This window comes from Elephas maximus, chromosome 19, assembly GCF_024166365.1.
Source record: "Elephas maximus indicus isolate mEleMax1 chromosome 19, mEleMax1 primary haplotype, whole genome shotgun sequence".
Classification (NCBI taxonomy): domain Eukaryota; kingdom Metazoa; phylum Chordata; class Mammalia; order Proboscidea; family Elephantidae; genus Elephas; species Elephas maximus.
The window spans coordinates 71,047,850-71,072,074 of record NC_064837.1 but is presented as its reverse complement, the minus strand read 5'-3'; the positions used below and the strand labels follow the sequence as shown (position 1 = coordinate 71,072,074).

The following is a 24,225-nucleotide window of genomic DNA, read 5'->3' as shown; positions in this document are numbered from 1 at the left end:
TGAGTCCGCCGCTGGGCCGCCCGCTGCTGCGGAAGCCGCTCCTGCCTTTCGGCCGGGACGCCTCCCTGACTGCGGCCTCCCCAGACGCCGGCGTTTATTATTTTGCACAGATATTAACCTTTTCCCCCCCTGAGCCGAGGCAGCAGAAGGACTGGGAGCAGGACAGAACGCCCCCAGGGCCCCAGGATCGAAGAGGTGGGCAGGCCTAGGGTGGACAGGGCCCAACTGGGCCGGCAGCCGTCGGCACAGGCACCCGACTTCTCTGTGGGCGCCTCCCCGACCCAGTAACTGTGGCATCTGCTCCTCCCACCCCCACATGCACCCAGGTGGCCAGGAGATCGAGGGAGGCCAGGGCCAAGGCTCCTTGAGGGTGGTGTGGGGGTGCTGGCTGGGCGCTGGAGGCTCCTGCCAGGCTGGGGCCGGTTCTGGGGGGCCTGCCTGCCACTCAGCAGCCTGTGTGGGGGTGGGAGCAGTAGCCAGCCCACAAGGCAGATGAGAAGGGGCAGGTGGTGTCCCAGGCTTCCCCCCGTGGGTGCCCAGACTCCTGGCAACAGCAAGACTGGAGGGGGCACAGTCAGGCTGCCTGCGGGGGGGGAGGGGGGCATAGCCAGGCCGCCTCCCCCGGCGGCATGTTTACACCTGGCCTAGGGAGGGGTGGCCGCTGGGGTGGGCCGAGGGGCCAGGTGGACAGAGGGCTGGTGGCCAGAGCCCTGCATCCACTGCCAGGAGGCAGTGGGCGCTCTTCCTTCACCTTACCCATCTCCAGCCCTCCTTGGTCCCAGTGGGAGAGAGACCCCCACCTGAAGCTGGCCCACCTACACCTCCCACCCACACCTCAGTCACTGTTCCACACAGCACACTCTGGTCCAAACAAAGCCTGCACACGTGACGATCCCTTGGGCCTCCCTCTGGGAGCCGGGATGCACAGGGTCCCCTGGGCAGAGAAAGTCTGAAGGCGTCTGCTCCCGGGGGAGCGGGGCTGATGGGAGGCCTGTCTGCCCTTCCCCCTCGGTTACACTCTGGGTTTGGGGCTGTGGATTTCACTTGCTCAGAAGTGACCCTCCAGGCTTGGAGAACCCAGCATAGTGAGTGAACTGCCCTGGACCCAGCAGCAGGGCCTGGCCAGGGCTGGCTACCAAGGTCTAGGTCCCAGGCCCAGACCACCTTAGGACAGGCCTCCTTGGTCTCCCTGCCCGGAGCACCCCCAAATGGCAGCTTTGGGGCTGCTGGCAGAGGGGCCGGTGGGTGCTGGACCAATCTGGGTGGAGACCCCCAGCCTTGCCACCCTGCTGTCTACAGAGGCCCGGACCTGCCTGGGCACTTCACCACCCTCCCGCATCCGGGTGTGTTTCCTGGGCAGGACCAAGTGCCCCTTTCCCACCTCGGAGGAACAGCAGCAAATGTTTGCGTAAACAGCTGTGACAAGTGTGGTTACAATGTGTCAGCGTCAACACTTCAGAGGGCGAACTTGTCAGGAGCCTGGGAGGTATCCCTCTGTGGGTCGGGTCGAGGGGAGGGGCTGTGTTGGAGGGCACCAGCCGCTGGGCTGAGGGCAGTGGGTGTGGAGGGGGAAGAGGACCTTTCTTTGGAAACCTGGGCTAGGGTCTACAGGGCCCTGTGCAGGTGTTGGGGGGAAGGGGAGGCGGGGGGCTCTGCCCTCCTGCTGAGGTGGCCTCTCAAGGCCAGACCCACTCTGGGACCCCTCTGTCCCCACTTGGCCTTGCTGGGGCTCAGTGTCCTTGTCTGTACAATGGGATGATATGATGTGGAGTTCGAGTCCTGGTGAGTCAACAGAGAGCTGTTTGGGCAGGTGGCTCAGGGCTCCTCATGACCACGGAGGGCTTTTGGCCTTTCTCCATCCCCAAAGTGGAGAGAGATGGTTCTTTTGAGGTCTGTTTGGGTTCGTGGGGGACCCCTCATGTCTGAGGCTGGCTTGTGGATGGGGTCATCAATGGTGGTGCCAGGTGGGCATGGACAGCAGGATGGCCTGGGGCAGGGGCTCCTGACAAGGTCACAGGCCAGGCCTTACCACCACCACGGGTCCGGCAGGGTGGGAGCTCTCAGCTTGGCGTGCACCCCACATACAATGGTGGCAGCAGGGGTACATGTGGTTGCTGTGGCCGAGAGTGATGGGCTGAGTTTGAGACTCTGTGGGCCACATGCTCAGGGGCGGCCTGGGGGCCAGGGGGCTTCATCTAGACAGACCCCTGCCCGGGTTCTGAAACTTGCTTTTGAATGTCGAACAGCTAAAGTGAACAAAAGAAATGATGATATAAAGTAGCTGAACAGAAAATTTCAAAGGGTGACTTGAGAAGACAAGGTGAAGTATTATAATGAAATGTGCAAAGACCTGGAGATAGAAAACCAAAAGGGGATAATACACTAAGCATTTCTCAAGCTGAAAGAACTGAAGGAAAAATTCAAGCCTCGAGTTGCAATATTGAAGAATTCTATTTTTTTTTATGGACAAAATATTGAATGATGCAGGAAGCATCAAAAGAAGATGAAATACAGAGAGTCACTGTACCAAAGAGAACTGGTCGACGCTGAACCATTTCAGGAGGTAGCATATGATCAGGAAGTGATGGTATCGAAGGAAGAAGTCCAAGCTGCACTGAAGGCATTGGCGAAAAACAAGGCTTCAGAAATTGATGGAATACTAGTTGAGATATTTCAAAAAAACAGATGCAATGCTGGAAGTATTCACGCGTCTATGCCAAGAAATCCGGAAGACAGCTACCTGGCCAGCTAACTGGAAGAGATGCATGATTGTGCCCATTCCAAAGAAAAGTGATCCAGAAGAATGCAGAAATTATCGAACAATATCGTTAATACCACACTTCGGTAAAATGTTGCTAAAGATCATTCAGAAACAATTGCAGCAATATTTATCAACAGGGAACTGCCAGAAATTCAAGCCGGACTCTGAAGAGGCTGTGGAACCAGGGATATCATTGCTCATGTCAGATGGCTCCTGGCTGAAAGCAGAGAATACCAGAAAGATGTTTACCTGTGTTTTATTGACTATGCAAAGGCATTTGACTGTGTGGATCATAACAAATTATGGATCATATTGTGAAGAATGGGAATTCCAGAACACTTAATTGTGCTCATGTGGAACCTGTACGTAAACCAAGAGGCAGCTGATGGAACAGAACAACGGGAAACTGAGTGATTTAGAATCAGGAAAGCTGTGAGTTAGGGTTGTATCCTTTCACCAAGCTTACTCAGGCTGTATGCTGAGCAAAAAATCCGAGGAGCTGGATTGTGTGAAGAAGGACGGGGCATCAGGATTGGAGGAAGACTCTTTAACAACTTGCGTTATGCAGATGACACAACCTTGCTTGCTGAAAGTGAAGAGGACTTGAAGCACTTACTGATGAAGATCAAAGACCACAGCCTTCAGTACGGATTGCACCTCAACATAAAGAAAACAAAAATCCTCACAACTGGACCAATGAGCAACATCATGATAAACAGGGAAAATATTGAAGTTGTCAAGGATTTCATTTTACTTGGATCCACAATCAACAGCCATGGAAGCAGCAGTCAAGAAATCAAACAACGTATTGCATTGGGCAAATCTGCTGCAAAGGACCTCTTTAAAGTGTTGAAAAGTAAAGATGTCACCTTGAAGACTAAGGTGCGCCTGGCCCAAGCCATGGTATTTTCAATAGCATCATATGCATGTGAAAGCTGGACAATGAATAAAGAAGACTGAAGAACTGATGCCTTTGAATTATGGTGTAGGAGAAGAACACTGAATATACCATGGACTGCCAAAAGAATGAACAAGTCTGTCTTGGAAGAAGTACAACCAGAATGCTCCTTCGAAGCGAGGATGGCAGACTTCATCTCACATACTTTGGACGTGTTATCAGGAGGGACCAGTCCCTGGAGAAGGACATCATGCTTGGTAAAGTAGAGGGTCAGCAAAAAAGAGGAAGACTCTCAAAGAGATGGATTGACGCAGTGGCTGTAACACTGGGCTCAAACAGTAATGATTGTGAGGATGGTGCAGGACTGGGCAGTGTTCTGTTATACATGGTGTCGCTCTGAATTGGAACCAACTTGATGGCACCTAACAACAGCAACTGCCCAGGCCTGCCACCAGCCAGAGCAGCAGGGGCAAGGGGAGGGGTGGAAGGGGCCTGGCTGAGGGTGCAATGTCTTCCAGCACCCTGCTGGCCTCCCGGTCGCCCGGACATCAAGGCCCTACTCAAGGTGAGAACTTGCCTGGGGAGCGCAGGTGGGCATGCAGTGGAAGCCAGGCAGTGAGGGCTGATGCGGTGCCATGAGGGACAGGAGCAGCGGCTGGGCACTGTGGGGGCTGGGAGGGAGGGTGTGGACTGGCCTCCTGGGCTCACCAGCCTCGTCCAGGTAGGCCTGAGGGATCTCAGCAGATGCCAGCTTGGCCAGGGCGTCCTGGGTTCTGGACCGGAGGCCTGCAAGTCCCGCAGCCCTAGGGCTGCCTGGCTTTGGCCAGGGGGATGCCATCTCTCCCCTGCTTCTCCCCCAGGACCCCAACCTTGGAGCGGCAGTTTCTGCAGCGGGTAGGAGCCAGGTTTGCTGGTGTGCTGAGGTTTGCTCACCTGTCTTTTCCTGAGTGGGGCGGTGGGAGGGCATTCCTGCCATTCCTGAGGGCCGCCTCTGAAGGGCGCAGGGAGGGAGTGGGGTTGGCAGTGTGGAGCCTTAGCTGGAGCGAGTCCGGCAGTGCCATCAAGGCTGACCTTCAGGGTGGAGCCCAGGCCAGGTCTCCTATCCCAGTCCACAGAGACTAGGGGTTTGGGGTGCTCATGGAGGGTAGGGCAGCCTGGATGCACCCCCACCTGCCCCTTCCTTGCTCCTCAGCCCACATGGTGCCCCCCACCCTGTCTGCACGGTAGAGGCTCACAGGAGTGGTGCCCACCCCCAGCCAGGTGCTCACCCACCTTGGGCTTGACGGATGGACAGACGCAGGCCTTTGGTGGGTGGACGCCTTGGTGGAGGAGAGGGCCAGGGTGGGACAGAGGCCCAGGCTGGGCAAGTCTGAGCTTGCACTCAGGGGATGTGAGGGTCTTGGATAGTCCCCAGGACACAGCAGAGCCCTGCTTCTGACTCATGGGCACTCTCCGGCAGCATGTCTTACTTTGGGACCCACCACTGTCTGCTGTGGGAGCCAGAGGGCCTGGGGACCCAGCACCTCCGTCCCAGGAGCCTCAGAAGGGCTGACCAGAGGGCGGGGTCTGTGGCTGCTCAGGCCTGCTCTCCTAGCCACCGTTGCCCCCACCGAGACTGCTGGGACGAAGGCAGGCGGGGTCGGGGGTCCTTGAAGAGTGTCAGAGTGAGAAGGCTGGATGGGTGCTGGTCTTGCTAGGGGAGCAGCCGACAGCAAGCTTTCTTCCACGTCTTGGGTTTGAGGCTTCTGGCCCTGGGAGCAGGGCTGGTCACCCACTGGTCAGGTCAGGTTTGCACACTGCAGGGAGGGTGGTTCCTGGGGGTAGCACACGTGGGCGTGAGTGGGGGCCACATACCCCTCTGGCCATCATGGCAGGAGGGGGGAGAAAATTTCTTTTTTCTCAGGCACATTCTCCAGGTTATGCACTTCATTCAGTGGGGCTGTTTCTGCCCCACTGGGCCCTGCAAACCACGACCACCGTCACAGCTGCATACACACAGGTACACAGACTCACGATGCACTCACATGTGTGAACACACATGCTTACTTACACACCCTGTCAAACATAAACTGTCAAACACACATGTATACCTGCAACACATACACATGCTCACACATGCCCTCACATTTGCACACGTAACGAGCTCACACGCATGCATGTGTTGACTCGCACACAAACCCTCATACGCACAAACACCCCCACGTGTATGTCTCACACACACTGATGTACAGGGAAACAAGGCACACACACCTCATGCACACACGTACCCTCCCATAGTTGAGCACACACATACGTACCTCACACATATGCAGATGCAACACATATACATCTGCACACACGGACACCCTCCTACACATGTACCTCACACAAGCTCCTGCTCCTGCACACATACGTGTACCTTATGCACACACCTCCTGAATGTGCATCACCTTCAGGGGCATGTTTCTGGGGCCAGTTCCCTGCAGGGGTCTGTGACCCTTATCTGGCCAGTGGGCCCCACCTGTCCTGGCTGCTTCTCCCACAAGGCTGGATCCCTGACTCCCTCAGTTGGCCACCGCCTAAGTCAGGCTGTCTCGGGCCCTTGGTCCCTCCCTTCTCCTGGACCTTGGGTAGCCCCCATACCAGGCATGGCCGTGTTCCTGGCTTTTGCCCTGGAATTTTCCTCCACCTCCCCTCCTCTGCATGGAAATCCTACCCCAGGACCATCCACACCCCTGGCCAGCTCCCTGGGGGTCCTGGCCTGCGTTTCACAGAAGAAGCCTCATGGCCTTCCTGCCTCCAGCTGAGGAAGTGGCAGAGGAAATGAGGGCAGGGGGTACCAGCCTGGCCTGGGCCCAGGGTTTGGGTGGACGGTGGCCCTGAGGACCATAGGTGGCGTCTGAGCTCTGTTTTCTGCTTTCCTCTGCCTGTGCAGGGCCGGGGGGCTGGGGGGTGGGGCTCTCCTGAAGGCCCTCTGGGTTAAAATGGGCAGTTGGAGGCATGTGCGAGTGGCCACCTAGAGCCTGGTTTGTGGGGTTTCTAGGGGGCCTGAACTCCTCTTCCATCGCCAGTCTTGGAGGCCTCTAGCTACGGCTCTTGAAGGCTCCTGCCAGAGCTGGCAGGACCACTGCTGTGGCGGGCTGGGCAGCCTGTCACAGGCGAAGTGCTGACCTATGTCTCTCACGGTGCGGAGGGGCTGGGCTGTCCTTGCCTTTTCCCTGCCTGGGCTGTGAGGGTGACACCTCCTTCTTCCCAGAGAGGTGGGGGTGCAGCTCACGCACCTTCTGGGCTCCTGGGAGGACCCCCTGCTAGGGCACGTGGTGTTGGGCAGCAACCAGCTGGCCTCTGGGACCTGCCAGGGAGCCACGCTGGATGTGCCATGTCCTTCTGTCCAGGGTCCCAGGCCGCAGCCCAGCTGAGGTCACAGCCATCAAGGGGGCCTTGCTGCCGGGATACGTATCATCTGTGGAAGGCACACCCACACTGGCCTCCCTCTCTGCTCCACCCAATCCTGCAAATCCTTAACCATTCATCTTCTTTCAAAATTATTTATTTTATTTTATTGTTGTTGAGAATATACACAGCAGAACACACTCCAATTCAACAGTTTCTAGGCCTCCTAGAAACCCCAACAGTTTCAATTCAGTGACATTGGTTACATTCTTCAAGTTGTGCAGCCATTCTCACCCTCCTTTTCTGAAAAGTTCCTCCTCCATTAACGTAAATTTACTGCCCCCTTTTTTAAAAAAAAAAAAAAAAAAATTTTTTTTTTTTTTTTTTTTAAGGTTCCTATCCACCCTCTCGGGAGTTGCTGTTGTCTGTTTGAGCCCATATAGATAGTTCTTTGAAAGAACACAATGCTCAGGGCGGATCTTCTTTACTCATTAAGCTAAATTATTTTTTGATTTAAGGAAGACTTTAGGGCCCGAAACATTTTTGAACAAGGACCCCGTGTTTTCATTTCACACTGGGCCACGAATTCCCGCAGCCGGTCTGCTCAGGGCTGACGCCGTCCAGCCTCCAGGCCCTCTGACGTCGGAATGATGTGCCTCAGGCTCACGGACCAGATTTCCCTTCTTGCGTTTGCTTCCTGGAGACCCCGTGGCAGGTGACTGGGGCTCTGCTGTGAGGCCTGCCCTGGGTTTCCACGCACCCTCAGGAAAAAGAGTCAACTTTCTACTGAATGTTGCCATAGGTAGAAACGTTCGTGGGTCCCAAGCATACGGCTAGATGCATTCTTACTGGGTGGCTGGCCTGCAAAACAGCTCCTGGTCCCCAGAAGCCCCCTGCCCCCAGTCCCTATCCCCAGGGTGGGCATACTGCCCATTCCTGGTTGTTGTATAACTAAGTCCCTGGAGCCCTGCCCAGCTCCGCCCAGGCCCGAGGTCCTTCCGTGTGCTGTGTGTGTGGACTCGGCTCATTCTCACTGCGGGGCAGTGGTCCGCTAAGCGCATCCGTCTGCCCCGTTGTGGGCGCACAGCAGGCACTCTGCCTTTGGCTGTTCCGCGCTGCTGCAAACATTCTGTCTGGGTCTCTCACTCTTTTTAAAATAGTTTTCTTGAGGTATAATTCACATCCCTTACAGTTCACCCATTTAAAGTTATGACTCTGTACTTTTTGGTATATTCACAGAATCGGGTAGCCATCTTTACAGTCAATTGTAGCATGTTTTTGTCCTCCCTAAAAGAAACCCGATACTACAGGGCTTTCTCGTGGCTCGATGAGGAAGTTCCAGAACTAGGTGAGGAGATGTTGGTACAACATTGTGAATATACTAAGTGCCACTGAATTGTCCACTTGAAAATGGTTGATCTTATGTGATTCCACCTCAATAAAAAAGGTGATAAAAAGAAAAATAAACAAATACAAATAAAACAAACAAAAATGAAGCACTGTACTCGTTAGCCGTCACTCCCACCCCCAGGCAGCCACTAACGTACTTTCTGTCGCTGTAGACTTGCCTATTTAGACTTTGCTGTAAATGGAATTTCTGTCAGTCGGAATCGGTTTGGGTTTTTTGGTGTAAATGGAATCACACAACGTGTGGGCTTCTGTTGACTTTAGGCTCCAGGAAGAAAGATGTGGCAATCTGCTCCCGTAAAGTTACAGCCTATAAAACCCTACGGGGCAGCTCTACTCTGTCCTGTTGGGTCGCTGTGAATCGGAATCTACTCAACAGCGACGTGTTTTGGTCTGATTCTCACTCTTAACACTCGGCTGCTAACTAAATGGCCAGCAGTTGGAACCCACCAGCCACTCTGCGGGATAAAAACCTGGCGACCTGCTCCTGTAAGGTTACAGCCTAGAAAACCCTACGAGGCAGCTCTACTCCATCACATGGGGTCGCTATGAGTTGGAATTGACTGGATGGCACACAGCAAGAAGTGTGGTTTTCGTACACTTCTGTGCAGTTTCTGGTGCTCATGTCCAGGAGTGAAAGCTGAGTCAGGGCCTGTCGTTCAGGTCTGTGGGTGCTGCGGAGGGCATATGCCATGTACATGCGGATGACGCTATCGTCTGTCTTTGATTTGGGCCGTTCTAAGAGTGTGCAGTGGTAGCTCATGGTGCCTTATTTTCCTTTCCTTGACCACTGATGGTGTTGAACGCCTTGTCAGGGGCATGTTGGCCATTTGGAGTCCTCTTTTGTGGATGCCGTTTGGCATTTGACTCTTGGATGCGGCCCTCATCGGCTGTGGGCACCGTGGGCAGCCTCTCCGTTTGTGGCTTGTGTTACTTCTTCCCAGCGCCCTTGCTCCATCTGGTCTGTGTGGCTGGCCGGCCCAGAGCAGCCCCAACTCCATGTCCAGTGGCGTCATGCTGGCAGCTGACATGGGCCACTTTGGGAGTATTTACACCCTGGGAATTGGCAAACACTGCACGTCAGGACCTTTTCTCTTCTCTAGAGAGACAGTTGTTGAACATTTGCCAGCACACCACTGGGTATAGGCCATCTTGTTTACCTGGGACGCTGCCTGAGATCAGTTTGGCATGAGGCAGGGGTCCCCAAGAGGCATCCCCTGGCCTCCTGGGGATGATTCCTTGAGGAATGGCCCTGCTGAGGCCCCTGGACTGACACTCAGCCCACTCGTGACTGCCAGGCCCAGAGGAAGCCACCCCAACTCTTGTGGAAGCTGCTGGATTCAGGGACAAGGCCAGGGCTCCTCTCTGCCCACAAGCGCATTCTTGTTTGCACTGAGGCTTCACCTGGCCTGGGTGGCCTGGCCCCTCCCAGCCCTGCTGGGCCCCACCTCCACTCTACGCAAGGTGAAGGGTGATGGGGAGCTTCCTGGCACCCTGTGGGGTCCAGACAGAAACTCAGAGGTGAGGTTGGCGGGTGGCTGCCCTCTGGGCCTGGGCTGCAGGCATCCTCAGCAGCTGTGCTGGAGCCAGAACAGGGCGTCGGATGCTGTTGTTTTTCCTCCTTTGACAGACGGGCAGTCTGGGAGGCCTGTCTAAAAATAGCCATGGCTCACACGCAGTCTTCCTCGAGGATGGGCTGCCCTGGGACTAGAGACGTCCTCTTTGGTGGGCCCTGCACAGCTGCCCCCCCAGACACCCCCAGCTCATGCCTGTGAGACCGGGCCGTTCATCCGGCTCTCAGGTCTGGGGGTTCCATGGTGATTCAAAAAGGCAGGTCACTGGCAGGAGAGTGGGGGCTATGGGGAGGCTGGGGGGCTTCCTGCGGGAAGGTGGTGAGCTGGGGCCGAGGTGGGAGGGGCTGTTAGCACTGAGAGGGCAGCATGGATGGAGAAGAGTGCAGAGATGGCTGGGTGGGGGGTGTCCCATAGGGACAGGGTGCTGGGAAGCCCTCCACCACAGCTGGCCGCCATTTCCTGGGGGGCAGGGGGCATCCCGGGTGCCTGCCCTGACTGCTGACCAGCCTCGACATGGGCTCTGGGGGCTCCAGAGAAAGTGGTGAGGGGTCGCCTGACGTGTGTGGTGGCCCTGTGACTGGTGTCAGCGTCCGGCTCTGGCCTGCTGGGGGTCTCTGCACTGGGGAGTAGACATGGTCCTGGCACACGGGTGAGGGGCCGGATGTCCATCCTGCCAGCATGAGGTGCAGGGAGTGTGTGCTGTGGGTGCGGATCACAGGTCGGGGCAGGTCAGCTGTCCTGAACCACGGGGGGCTGGACACACTCCTCCCAGATGCCCCCTGGACCCTGGGAAGAAGGCGATGTCCTTGGCCATGTGGGAGAGGGCCAGGGACGGATGGTGGCTCAGAGATGGGCCTGCCCCACGTTGTGACCAGGGGCTCAGCAGGGCTGGCCGAGGTCCTGTGCTGGGCGTCAGTGTGGGCCTGGTGCACACAGCACACACAGGCACACAGTCACGCCCCGCCCAGTCCCAGGAGCCGCCCTGAAACATAAGGAAGTTCTTGACTTCAGCCTCAGGGGCTGTGCTTTCATTCCAACCCCTCGGAGATTTGGGGGAGAAGTGAGGGACCTGAGACAGGCGGCCGTGGCTGGTCCTGCTGGTGCTGCCACACAGGGCGCTGTGACTTCAGCGTCCCAGTGGAAAAGGGCCTGTGCCTTCCCTCCCAAATCCTCTCCTTTCGGAAGAACCACCACCTGGGCGCCAGGCAAACCGGTACAGAGAAGCCCTGCCCCCACGGGCACACGGCCCCTCCCACCAGGGGAACCTCTGCTCCACCACGGGAACTCCCATGTAGAGGTAACCCTTGCATCCCTCTAGCACCAGCTGGGAACCAGGGGGGCTGTTTCAGTGACAGGAGGGGGGCCACTTTGGCTCCCCGGGGCCTGGTCCCTGACACCCGCTTAGTGTCTCTGCCTCCTCTGAACTCAGGATCTCGGCCTGGGTTTTGAGAGCTCCTTAAGGTGCTCCTGTTTGTATCACCGACCCCTGACCACTGGGAAGACCTGGGGCAGTGGTGGGCGTGGCGGGCTGTAGGCCGTGTGTCAGGAACCCTCAGATGCCTGCGCCTCTGTCTTTAGGGGCCCGAGCCCCCCTGCTCTGATGACTAACCCTGTGCTTGAGCCCAGGTGGGCTTTGTGGTCAGTGGGTGAGGCACGAAGCCAGGGTGGGGTACTCCATTGAAAGGCCTGTGCACTGGAGACCTTGGGTGTCGGCAATCTTGCTCCAGTCCCAGTGGTCACTGGGCTAGCGGTGCAAGGCTGGCCCAGCTGGCAGTCCCACCCCCTCAGACATCCCGCCTGCCCAGCTACCCTCCTGCCAAACTTGAATTTCAAATATACAAGGAGTAACTTTTAGTATAAGTATGTCCCATGCAATACTTGAGGCATACTGAGACATGGCCCAGGCTGTTAGAAACTCTGATTTAAGTGGTGCCTGTGTTTTTGAGTCAGAATCAACTCGACGGCAGTGGGTTTGGTTTTTGGGTTTTTTGTGTTTTCATTGATGACCTCTGGCTGCTGTAGCGGGAGAGGCGTCTGGGCCGGGGCCTCACCAGCCTGCTGCCTGCCACCCTGAATTGGGTAGGGGACTTTTGGGTGTGCCCTTGGGGCCTCTGGGGTCAGCCCCCTAGAGGTCCCCCCTCCTCGCCCACCCACCCCCATTCCAGGAGAAGCCAAGGGGCCACTTTGGGCCTGAGAATAGTGAATTTCACATGCCCCGGGAGTCTGCGACAGGGCGGGAGGAGGCTGCATCCCTTCCACCTCTGTGTGGGTGGGTGGCAGTGGCATGGGGGGCCTGGCTGAGCCAATTGCAGTGGGGCGACCCCTGTTCCAGGTTCCCAAGGGGCCCACAGAGATGTTGGATGAGGGTGGGGGTCTTCCAGGACTGTCATCTACTGGTGGACTCAGAACCCCTGACCCAGGAGGGTGTGGACAGCTTCCCCAAGGGGGCGGGTGGGATGAGGCTGGGGGCCTGAGGGCGTGTGCCTGGTGGCAGAGCAGGAAAGGGGTCTCGTGGGTGAGCACTGGGGGCACAGGGCAGGGCTGGCCTTCCCCTGAGCTCCCTGGAGAGCCCACCCTGGGCCCAGCGTGGACACGCAGTGTTGGAATGCTCACTTACTTTTTTTTGTGGTGAAACTCAGAAAATGAGCAGTTAAAATGACGAGTCAGTGGCATCTAGAGTGTTCACGGGGTCATGCAGCCAGCACCTCCATCTTGTTCCGGAACATTCTCATCACCCCCAGTGGAGACCCCACACCCGTTAGCATTCACTCCCCGTCTCCTTCCCACAGTCCTGGGCACCCACAGAGCTGAGGCAAGCAGACTGGGTGTCAGGTGGGACTTGAGTGAAGAGTGTAGGGGACAGGATGGGGAGGGGACCCCAGGATGCCAGGGCACTGAGGCCATGGGGGTTCTTTAAAAAAAGCAGTGTTGGGATTTGGTTTGGGGGATATTTAAATAAAATTTTACGTTATCTGACTCTAAACGTAGTAGTGCTTGCTTGCTGCAGAAAATATGAAGGTGCAGACCTCTAGAAGGGATAACCCTCCCAGACTCCCAGCAACAGGACGACCACTGCTCACATTCTGGGATGTTTTCTTCCAGTTTGTTTTTTTAACATAGTTGTGACCCACATTTATAAACAGTTCCATATCCTGCCTCTTTTTTTTTTTTTTTTCTATTTTCTTATTGAGGTATAATTGAAGTAGACTAAACTGCATGGTTAAAGTCTGCAAGTTGATGAGTTTTGATATGTGTGTGTGTGTGTGTGTGTGTGTGTAACCAAAACCAAACCAAACCTGTTGCTGTCGAGTTGATTCCGACTCACAGCAGCCCAATAGGACAGAGTAGAACTGCCCCATAAGGTGTATATGCGTGTACGTATATACACCACCCAGAAAGAAAACAGTGCCAGGAGCAGAGCGTGTCCTTTGGACCTGACGTTCCTTCATGGAGCAGCTCCTAGGCCAAGGGAAGATCGATGTGTATACATATATAAAACCACTGCTCCACCAGGGATATATATATTATTGTTAGTTGCCGTCAAGTCTATTCTGACTCACGGTGACCCCACGTATGCAGAGTAGAACTGCTCCATAGGTTTTTCAAGGCTGTGATCTTTCGGAAGCAGATTGCACAATTCAATCCATGACAAGGGTCTGTTTTTCACTGACTCTACCTTACTAAGCATGATGTCCTTCTCCAGGGACCGATCCCTCCTGACAACAAGTCCAAAGTATATGAGATGCCGTCTCGCCATCCTTGCTTCTAAGGAGCATCCTGGTTGTACTTCTTCTAAGACAGATTTGTTTGTTCTTTTGGCAGTCCATGGTATATTCAATATTCTTCGCCAGCACCACAGTTCAAAGGCGTCAATTCTTCTTCAGTCTTCCTTATTCATTGTCCAGCTTCCATATGCGTATGATGCGATTGAAAATACCATGGCTTAGGTCAGGCGCACCTTAGTCTTCAAGGTGACGTCTTTGCTCTTCCACACTTTCAAGAGGTCCTTTGCAGCAGATTTGCCCAATGCAATGCGTCTCTTGATTTCTTGACTGCTGCTTCCATGGCCGTTGATTGTGGATCCAAGTAAAATGAAATCCTTGACAACTTCAATCTTTCCTCCGTTTATCATGATGTTGCTCATTGGTCCAGTTGTGAGGATTTTTGTTTCCTTTATATTGAGGTGTAATCCATACTGAAGGCTGTGGTCTTTGATCTTTATTAGTAAGTGCTTCGAGTCCTTTTCACTTTCAGCAAGCGATGAGATGGATTAGTGGCAGTTCTATTGATGAGATCTACAAGATTAGATAGTGTCTTACGCCAATCTCTTTTGAGATACAAAAGAGAGAAGTGAGAAGAGAGACACAGGGACCTCATGCCACCAAGAAAGCAGTGCTGGGAGCAAAGCATGTCCTTTGGATCTGCAGTGCCTGTGCTAAGATGCTCATAGGCCAAGGGACAGTTGATGACGTGGACCTTCCTTCAGAGCCAACAGAGAATGCCGTCCCCTGGAGCTGACGCCCTGAATTTGTGCATGTAGCTCAGTAGACTGTGAGAGAAGAAATTTCTTTTTGTTAAAGCTACCGACTTGTGGTATTTCTGTTACAGCAGCACTAGATAACTAAGACAACCCTCAACAAGATGGACCGACACAGTAGCTGCAACAGAGGGTTCGAGCATAACAACGATGGTGAGGATGGCGTGGGACGGGGCAGTGTTTCATTCTGTTGTACGTAGGGTCGCTATGAGTCGGATCCGACTTGACGGCACCTAACAACAACAACCCTTGAACAAATTTCCATATCCGTCACCCCCAAATTTCCTGTGTATTCTACTTCTTCAAATCTGCATAGGTGCTTCTGTGTTTACTGAAAGCATCTGCTTAAATTCACTTTACATGGCTTCCTTTGCAGATGTACCATTGTTTTTATGTAACCATTCTGCTACTGTTGAATACTGAAGTTGCTTTTTACTCTTACAGACATTGCTGCAATGAATGTTTTTGTGCAGGAAGCTTTTTCTGTATGTGGTATTAATGTGCTCAGTCCTTCATTCCTTTTTATTCTGTATTCGTGTATCCTCTTTGTTATTTTCTTAGTTTACATTCCCAGACATGGAATTACCGGACCAAAGAGGTAACCAGTCTCTTAGGCCCTCCACACATAGCTCCAAAGCCCTTTGCAAAGGGATGTCCCAGCCCTACCCACTGGGGAGCCTGGGTGCCAGGGCTCTGGTTTACCAGTTTCTGCCGAGAACACGGGCTTTTACAAACGCCTGCTGTCCGGAAGCTGGACAGTGTGTTTTGATTAGAATTTCTTTGTTTCTAGTGAGGCCCAACATTTTCTAATGGGTTGAACAATTCGTAGTTCCTTGTTTGTGAGCGTTGGGGTCTGAAGTATTTTTACTTCTTACTGGTTGTGTGCTGTGTATAGTAATGGTATCAGTCCTTTGGCATATTTTCTGTAGTTGTTTTCTGGTTTGTTGTTTGCCTTTTAATTTAGGGCTTTTATTGAACGTACGTGTTTATATCGTGAAACCTATCCATCTTCTGTTTTGTTATGCTTTCATTGCTTTTAGCTTCAGAACTGTTCTGCACTAAGATCCCTGATATTTGCCTATTTCCCTCTAGGATGCCATAATCTGACATATAAACATGTCATCCATCTAAAACTATTCTGGTGTATGGCTTGAGGAGACAGCTTGTTCCCCGACGCTGGCTCTGCAGCGCGACGCCGCCTTTATCCGTGCTGAGCCCTCACACTTGGCTGGGCTGTTTCTCGGCTGTTTCCCCCAGTCGTCCACCCGTTGTCCACTTTTGCCACAGGCCCATGTGGTTTTAGTTAGGGTCGCTGGAAAGGCAAGTTTCCTCTCTCTTTGTTTTTTTTTGGGGGGGTGGGTGGGAAAATGTATATAACGTGCAATTTGCCCTTTTAGCCATTTTAAGTGTTTGATTCAGTAGCATTAATTATGTTCACTGTGTTGTGCAAACATCACCACTGTGTATTTCCTGAGCTTTTTCATCCCCCTTAACAGAAACTCTGCACCCCCTCCCTGAGCCCCTGGTAATCTCTAATCTACTTTCTGTCTCTGAATTTGCCTGGTCCGGATGGCTCGTATAAATGGGATCATACAGCCATTATCCTTTCTCTGTTGGTTTTTTTTTTTTTTTTTCAAAAAGTCTTAGCTCCCTCATCTATTTAGAGCTTTATCTAAGGTTGAATCACCAGGCCTCCCTGGGGGCATTGGGGTGACCCAGGTAATGTGACAGCCCACCCCATGTACACCACTGACCTGACCCCTCTTCTGTTTACCTTTTACGAGGAGCTGGCCTGGCCGGGTACAGCACCTGGCTCTACTCTGAGCTGTGCCCTCTCCTCCCCAGCTGGGGCTCCCCTCCCCTTCCCCCTCCTCATCAGTGGGACCGTATCCCCTGTGGCCCCCCCTCCCCAGAGCCTCCCCAGGAGAGATGGTGCCTGAGGCTGGAGGGCTGAGATGCACACAGACTGCTGAGAGCCTGGGCCAGAAGTGCTAGAATTTAGGAGGGTGGGGCAGTGGTTAAGACCTCGTCTGCTAACCAAAAATGTCAGCTGATCAAATCTACGAGCTGGTCCTTGGAAACCCTAGGGGGCAATTCTCCTCTGTCCTATGGGGTCGCTATGAGTCAGAATCTACTCCAGGGCAACAGGTTTTGTTTTTTTTTGGTCAACCTTAAAGGAGTCTGTGCCTGGGACTGCAGCGCCCCCCTTGAGCTCACAGGGCCTTGCCATCCCCCCTCCTTGTGTGCCTGCAGGGGCTCCGTGATGAACAACCCTTGCCCCTCTCCCACCGGCCACCCTTAGGCCCCAGAGCATCTACATGGGGGGCTGATGGGGAGGACATGCCTTCCCCTTGCGTCCCACCAAGGGGCACCCACTCCTGGCCCCGTAGCCCTCCACAAGCACCTGTGTCCCTCCTATCCCCCTTTCCGTGGCCTCCACTAAGGTGCTGTGGGCTGAGGGCAGGTAAAGCTCAAGGTGACCCAAGCACAGTCCTGGCTCCAAACCCTGGAGGATCAGGCTTGTCCTGGAGAAGCTTCTGGAGAGAGGCCTGGCTGTTTGGCGCGGCCTTGTCACTGTGGGTCCCCACCAGAGCGAGCTCCAGCTGAGGAGGGGAGGGTCTAGCGTGGTGAGGATGGGAGGCAGGGAGACACCAAGGATGGGGTCAGGAAGAGGTCCCCCAGGCCCACCTGCCTTCCCTGGAGTACCTGTCCAGCACAGGTCCCCAGGCAGCCTGGTGGGCAGCCGAGGATGCTAGGGGGGCCTGAGGGGGGATCCCGAAAGGTTTCCTTGAAGCTGAAAGCAAAGAAACCAGGAAAGAATGGAAGAGAGAGGCAAGGGGAGGAGAGGTGGGAGCATGTTGGCTGCCCAGTGTGCTTGGGTACTGCCACGTGGAAGAGGTCCCCTCGCAGAGCCTGCAGTCAGCTCCCCACAGGCCTCCCCCGTGGGGTTCAGAGCCACCTTGCTCCTAGGAGTGGGGGGCACAGAGGGGCGACTTCAGGACAGAGAGCCAGGTGGGAAGGGGTGAGGCCTGCTCACCAAAACGGGACAGCCCTTCCTTGCAAGGGAGGACACAGGCGGGTCACATGTACGGAGTTGGTCCTTGGCATACAGCAGGTGCTCGGGCGGGGGAGTTCCTAAGCCTGGGCTCAGAGCCCTAGATGTTCCGAGCAATTTTATATAAAAGACCCCAAATCAGTCAAAAGCAACCGACTTGTCCTGCAGGAATGTTGTGTGCCCTTAAGAAGTGGCTCATGTGGCCGGACTCTGGCTGGATGGTGGCTGGGCCGTGGCGTCCAGCAGTGCTCAGGCCCCCATGTGGCCAGGGTGGTGGCAGTCGATCCAGAGGACGAACAGTCCAGAGTGAAGCAGGGTGCTCAGGGCCTGGGGGCGTTTGGTGTTTCTATTTCTGTTTCCTGTTGCTTATGAGTTATTGTTGCTAGGTGCTGTCGAGTCAGTTCTGACTCATAGTGACCCTGTGCACAATGCCGGGTCCTGCGCCATCCTCACGATCATTGTTATGCTTGAGCCCATTGTTGCAGCCACTGTGTCAGTCCATCTTGTTGAGGGTCTTCCTCTTTTCCACTGACCCCTGTACTCTGCCAAGCATGACGTCCTTCCCAAAGTATGTGAGATGTAATCTCACCATCCTTGCTTCTAAGGAGCATTCTGGTTGTACTTCTTCCAAGACAGATTTGTTCGTTCATTTTGGCAGTCCGTGATATATTGAATATTCTTCACCAACACCACAATTCAAAGGTGTCAATTCTTCAGTCTTCCTTGTTCGTTGTCCAGCTTTCGCATGCATATGAGGAGATTGAAAACGCCATGGCTTATGCAGTAGGCAGGGATTATTTTAAAATCCAACAGGGAAAACTGGGCGTACTGCCGTAAATCATACACACAGAACAGCAGCCTGTTAGAAATGGGGAATTGTCGGGGTCACCGACTAGGAAACAGGACAGAGGGACACTGGGACGCACCTGGGTGGTGTGTCCGTGTCAAGGCCCGTTGCTCCCCTCAGACCCTCCACAAGAGAGGAGGGTGGGAGGGGACAGGGCAGCTTCGAGTGGTCTGTGGTGTTGGCGCGCCAATGTATTGTCACTGAGCTCCATGTTGGGAAGGGACATGACGATGGTCAGGCGGTGGCCCCGTGCATGATAGTGTTTGTTGTTATTTGTATCAGAGTCTTCCTTCCCGTGAATGTGTTTGACTTTACAACTTGTGTTTTCACATGTGGGAGCTGCGATCCCTGACCGTATGGACTCATCTAACTAAAGCAGAGCCTTAAAAACAGTTAAAAAAGAACCCCTCTTCCTCTGAGAATCGAGGCCCTGGCCCAGGCTGGTGTGGCCAGCACCGAGGGTGGGGGGCATGGGGGGGTCGCCCTCTGCTCCCCACACTCAGGGAGGCCCCAAGTGTGTGGTGTTTTCCCAGAACCCCCCAGCTGAGCCTTCCTGGAGCTGGCTGGTCAGAGGCAATGGTGGGCCCCAGAACTGAGGTGGGGAGGTTCAGGCCTGAGTGGGGCTCCAGGCTGGGAGGCAATCCTGTCTGCCTCTGGGCTCCTCGGGCATCCTGCCCACGTGTATAATGGAGAATGGACTTGGAGTCCCGAGCAGCGGCTGCAGACAGGATTGCTGCCTCCCCCAGGATGGACTTCCGTCTCTGCCAGTCAGGACAGTCATCTTCCATGGGGCCACACCTCCTCCCGGCAGCCCTCTCACTGGTGTCCCAGTGAGGGGGTGTTGTGGCCCCTGGAGCAGGGCCTGTGGCTGGAAGCACACTGGTCACAGTCAACTCCACCGTCTCAGGAGGGATTCTCTCAAGCCTCAGTTTCCTTGCCTGCCCGGTGGGGTAGCCATGGCAGCAGCCTCAGCAGACTGTTAGGACAGAACGAGGCGCTCTGTGCTGACGTGGTTGTGGGGTCTGTGATGATGGCCTGGGCTGGGGGACAAGTCCTGTGTGATCAGCCACTGGGAGTAGAGGACTGACAGGGAGAGGGAGGCAGCGGGGAAGGGCATGAGTGAGAGAGAGCTGGTGCAGGGGGAGACAGGAGGGACAGGCCCAGGGGAGCTGCCAGCTCAGTTTGCCCCCCTCTGTCTAGGGTGTGCCCAGGCTGGGCCTTGCAGGCACTAGATGAGCAAGCTTCTGGAAAGCCCTGGCCTGGCTGGGCATTGGGGCAGCTCAGAGCCTGATTTGGGAGCTGGACTTCAGCTCAGTGGTGTGTGTGGGGGGGGGGGGGGGGCTGGGCGGGCAGGGGCATGTCAGTCTATCCTCAGCACCTGTTTCCCCTCAGGGTGGGGCTGGTATGAGGGAAGGGGCTCACGCAGACCAGGTGTTACAGAAGGGGGTCCCTACTGCCCTCCAGGCTCCAGGACAGAAATAGCCACCCAGGGCTCTGGGGGGTGAGCCAGGAAGGATCCACTTGGAAGCACTGACTAGAACAGGGGCTCTGCCCGGCAGGCAGGTGAGGGAGTAGGCAGGTGGGTGACATCTTGGAGAGGGCCAGTTGGCCTGATGTCTCATGACCCCAGCGACCCTTGCTGCCCAGAGCCCTGCACATGGCGGTGGATGTGAGCAGCTCCATGGCCTCTGACTTGGCAGAGCCCCTGTCCCCCTTCCTGTCCCCTTGGGGTCTTCTGGCCTTTCCCAGAGCCATCTCTGCAGCCTTGGCCATGGTGACAGCCCCCAAGGTGGGGTCGGGGACAAGGGAGGGTGATGGGGTCCAGGAGAGACATGGAGGAGGGTTCCACAGCCTTAAGACCCTGACCTTGAGGAGGGGCGCCATGAACCCCTTACCATACTCACTGGGGACTCAGGGCTGGGCAGGCTTCCCAGAGGAGGCCACAGCGGCGCCCAGTGGCCGGCTGTAGGACTGCAGGCTCCAGCCACTCTGCGGCGGCCCTGTTGGTCCTTCCTGCCCTGTGCCAGGTGGCTGTGCCACCAAGCGGGGTCCCAGGCTGGCCTCCTGGAGCAAGGAGTTGGGGTGTTGAGACTCAGGGTTGCACCGTCCCAGACCACAGGGAGTTGATGGTGAACTAGGGAGCCCAGGGAGGGGTGGAGGCTGGGGACCCCAGGAGAGGAGGGGCTGGGGGTCCCTGGGGCACAACCTGAGTGGGGGGCCCTGTCCTGCAGGCTGCTGGGTGACTGCTGTCCCCCTCCCTCGGCAGACGGCGCCCCCCTCAGCGAACTCTCCTGGTCGTCCTCTCTGGCCGTGGTGGCCGTGTCCTTCTCTGGGCTCCTCACTGTCATCGTCCTCATGCTGGCCTGCCTCTGCTGTAAGAAGGGCGGCATCGGGTTCAAGGTGAGGGCTGGGCTGGGCTGGGCTGGGACCGTGGTTGGGTCTGGCTGAGGCCATGGCTGGGGCTGGGCTGGGCCATGGCTGGTGCTGGGCTGGGGCCATGGCTGGGACTGAGCTGGGACTGAGGCTGGGGCTGGGCTGGAGCTCAGGCCGGGGCTTGGCTGGGGCCGTGGCTGGGGCTGGCCACAGTAGCCACCTGGCCCTGAACTGCCATCCCTCCTGGGGCTACCAGGTAGCTACTGGCTGGCTGGGGCCACCATGAGGCCACCCAGAGGCCCCCTAAACCTTGGGCCTGGGATTACACTCCTTCCTATGGGGGCTGGGAGTTGCTGACGGGAGAGGCCTGGGGGCTTTTGGGGACCCCAGACCACTGCTCTCCCACCCTGGTGTCCTCCCTGTGGGGGCGTGGCCTCAGCGGTCCAGTCCTGCCCCCAGGCCAGGCCTCCAGGCTCCTATGGTTAAGCTGAGAACCAGGAGGGCAGGATGGGCAGGGGGGGCTTCCTGACCCTGCAGGGGAGGGGCTTGCTCCCCAGACCCCGACTTCTTGATGGTGGAGGAACTGCTCCCTGCATGGGGCCCCCAACCCCCCTGTCCATTTGAATCAACAACAGGAGGCTGCGCTTCCCCAGCCCCACCCATCTTGCTGCCTGGAATCACCCCACTGGTTTGGGCACCTTCTGCCCCCAAGGAGAGAATTGCGTGTGGGTGCTGGAAACCCCTGGTCATGAGCAGCTGCAAGATGGCTGCTGTCTATGGGGGGTAGGGTGCAGGCCTTCACAAAGTCAGCTGCCCCTGGGCAGAGAGGTTTCTGCAGTTACCCTAGGCTGGATTCTAAGCTGGGCGTTCTCCCCTCACCAGGGTGGTGGTGAAGGTTTCTGGGGCATCATTTGGGGGTGCTGTTCCCCCACTCTGCGTCCCTATGACTGCAGCTCTGGGTGAGGGGGACCAGGCTGAAAACCCCAACCAGAGGCCCCCACCAGTGGCATCACTAGGGTTGGTGTCTCATGATGCAGTAACTCATGGTGTCACCCCCCATGAACCTCCTCCCGCACCGAACCTTATTAACGTTTACTCTGTTTTAATCATGGGCTAATATGTGATAAATGTCCTTGTAAATTGTTTGCATGTAACGTTTCTTAGACTGTTTGAACTCTAACAGCAACATTGTGTTGTAAAACCTTTCCGTGTTGAGTTACAACGTTCCTAGTTGCAACGTCATTAGTAACTGAGAGGAAGCCTTTTTTGATTTTTCTCCTTTTCCTTTGATTACTACTTCGTTCTCAAAAAAATTATTGATATAGGTTCACAAATACTACAATATTGTAGCTAAAACACCAGAAAATTCAACAAAATCAGTGACGATGAAAACAACTTGTAGCGTGAGCTTGTAATGCGTGCAGATGAAACCATGTGATTCGAGGCATTGTTGTAATTGGGTAATAATGACAGCTCTGAAGGGAGGGTTCAGAAAGTAAATTAGCATAGACATTTAGTCTTGTAGATATATTGATACATGTAAGCTGGGCTTGGAGCCTTGGTGGTGCAGTGATTAAGAGCTCGGCTGCTAACTAAAAGGCCCAAAGTTTGAATCCACCAGCTGCTCCTTGGAAACCCCATGGGGCAGTTCTACTCTGTCCTATAGCGTTGCTATGGGTTAAAATTGACTTGATGGCAATGGGTTAAGCTGGGCTTAGGGAAGAATGTTTTTGCTGTTATAATTTACTTCAGGGATATTTTTATAAAAAATAATGAATTTCTGCTGAAATGCTGTACAAAAATTTTATAGACAGTCATTTTGGTGTCACCCCTCTGAGAGTGTCACCCGGTATGGTCTACACCCCCCTCAGTGACGCCACTGCTCCCCACCCTGCCTGCCCATGTAGGCCTCTGAGAGTGTCACCTGGTATGGTCTGCACCCCCCCTCAGTGACGCCACTGCCCCCCACCCTGCCTGCCCATGTAGGCCCATTCTTGCTGACCCAGCACATTACTGAGTGGCCGAGACTTCTGGCCATTCACATGCCCGTGTGGTCAGCCCCACCCCAGGCCAGAGGTCAGATTCTTGTGCCTGGAGACATCCCAGATACTCTCCCTGCTGCCGGCTGTCCCTGTTGTGGGGCTGAATCTCACACTCATCTGTATTTTGGGGGCGCCTCCATCCTGGCCTCCAGGTGGCTCTGACCCCTGGAGGCCCATCCCCAGCTATCATGTCCCAGAGGTGGGTGGGGTGGGAACATGGACAGCTGCCATGCCCACATGTGAACCCTCTGAGGTGGGCCCAGGCCCCATCCCCTGGGTTCCCAAGGTGGCGCTGTGGCCTCTGAGTGCCACAGGGGCCCGGGGAGGCTCTCCCCTGACCTGTGGGCACACAGCTGGCCCAGGCAGAGCTGGGTGTTTTCAGGAGGATGCTGGGGCCAGGGCTGCAAGGCTGTTTGAGGGTGCACAGTCCCTCACAGGGCTGTGTGAGAACAAGGCCCAAAACAAGGGCAAGCTTCAGCCCCTCCTACCCATGCCCTCCTCACCTCCAGAACATGGTGGTGGAACATTCCAGTGCCAGATGCCTTGGTGGGAGGGCCTGCCTCCACAGGGGCCCCTCCTGGGCTCTGGGCAGTGCCAGGCCCACCTGCCTTGGGCTGTGCTTCCGACGGGGCTGGACGGCAGGCACCATGCTCACCCTGTCCTGCCTGCTCGCCCGCTCGGTCCGTGGCATCCGGCAGGCCTCCAGGTGGTATGGTCAGGTAACAGGAAGAGGCAGGGCCAGACACCAGGTCGGGGCAGGGGGGCATCTGTCCCTGAGCACCTCCCTGGAGTTGGTGGGTGGTGGGGCTACAGCCGCAGCTGAAATTAGAGGCTCCCAGCTTGGGTTGTGTTGGGGAGGGCAGCTCAGGCAGCCCCATGGCCCCAAAGGTGGTCTCCTGGGCCCTTGGGAAGGGGAGAGCCTGTGGTTCTGTCCTCTCTGGGTGCAGACCAGGACCGGCCCATGGGAATAACAGCAGAGACCCTCACCTCTCCTCTTACAGCTGAGAAAATTGAGGCTCAGAGAAGGCAGGGTGCTTCAGGGTCACACAGCTCCTAGTTCTGCTGTCTGTCCACAGGAGCATGGGTCTGGAGTGGGACGGCTGGACTTCTCTGAGCTTTGGTTTTTCAAGCTGGGCTGTGGGGTTTTGGGGTCGCCCTGAAGGTCCAGTGAGTGAGGCTAGGGAGGTGATCGTTTTATCATGCACTTGTTTTAAGGAAGGCCCCAGTCTTGTGGAGACTTCAGCTGTCTGCTCGGGACTGTGCCCTGGAGTGGTGTGTGAGCATGTGTGCATGTGTGGGAGCAGGTGTGTCACTGTCACTGTGAGTGTGCATGTGTGTGTGCACATGTGGGCAAGTGTG

General features: G+C 55.6%; 1 protein-coding gene across 1 annotated transcript in view; it reads left to right on the top strand.

Annotated features, from left to right (window-relative positions):
- Nucleotides 1–24,225, top strand: part of AATK (apoptosis associated tyrosine kinase) — a 37,686-nt gene that overhangs the window by 210 nt on the left and 13,251 nt on the right. Inside the window, exon 2 of the mRNA XM_049858810.1 lies at nt 20,718–20,851. Within this exon, the coding sequence (XP_049714767.1) occupies nt 20,718–20,851 (134 nt within the window). The remainder of the gene's footprint in view (nt 1–20,717; nt 20,852–24,225) is intronic.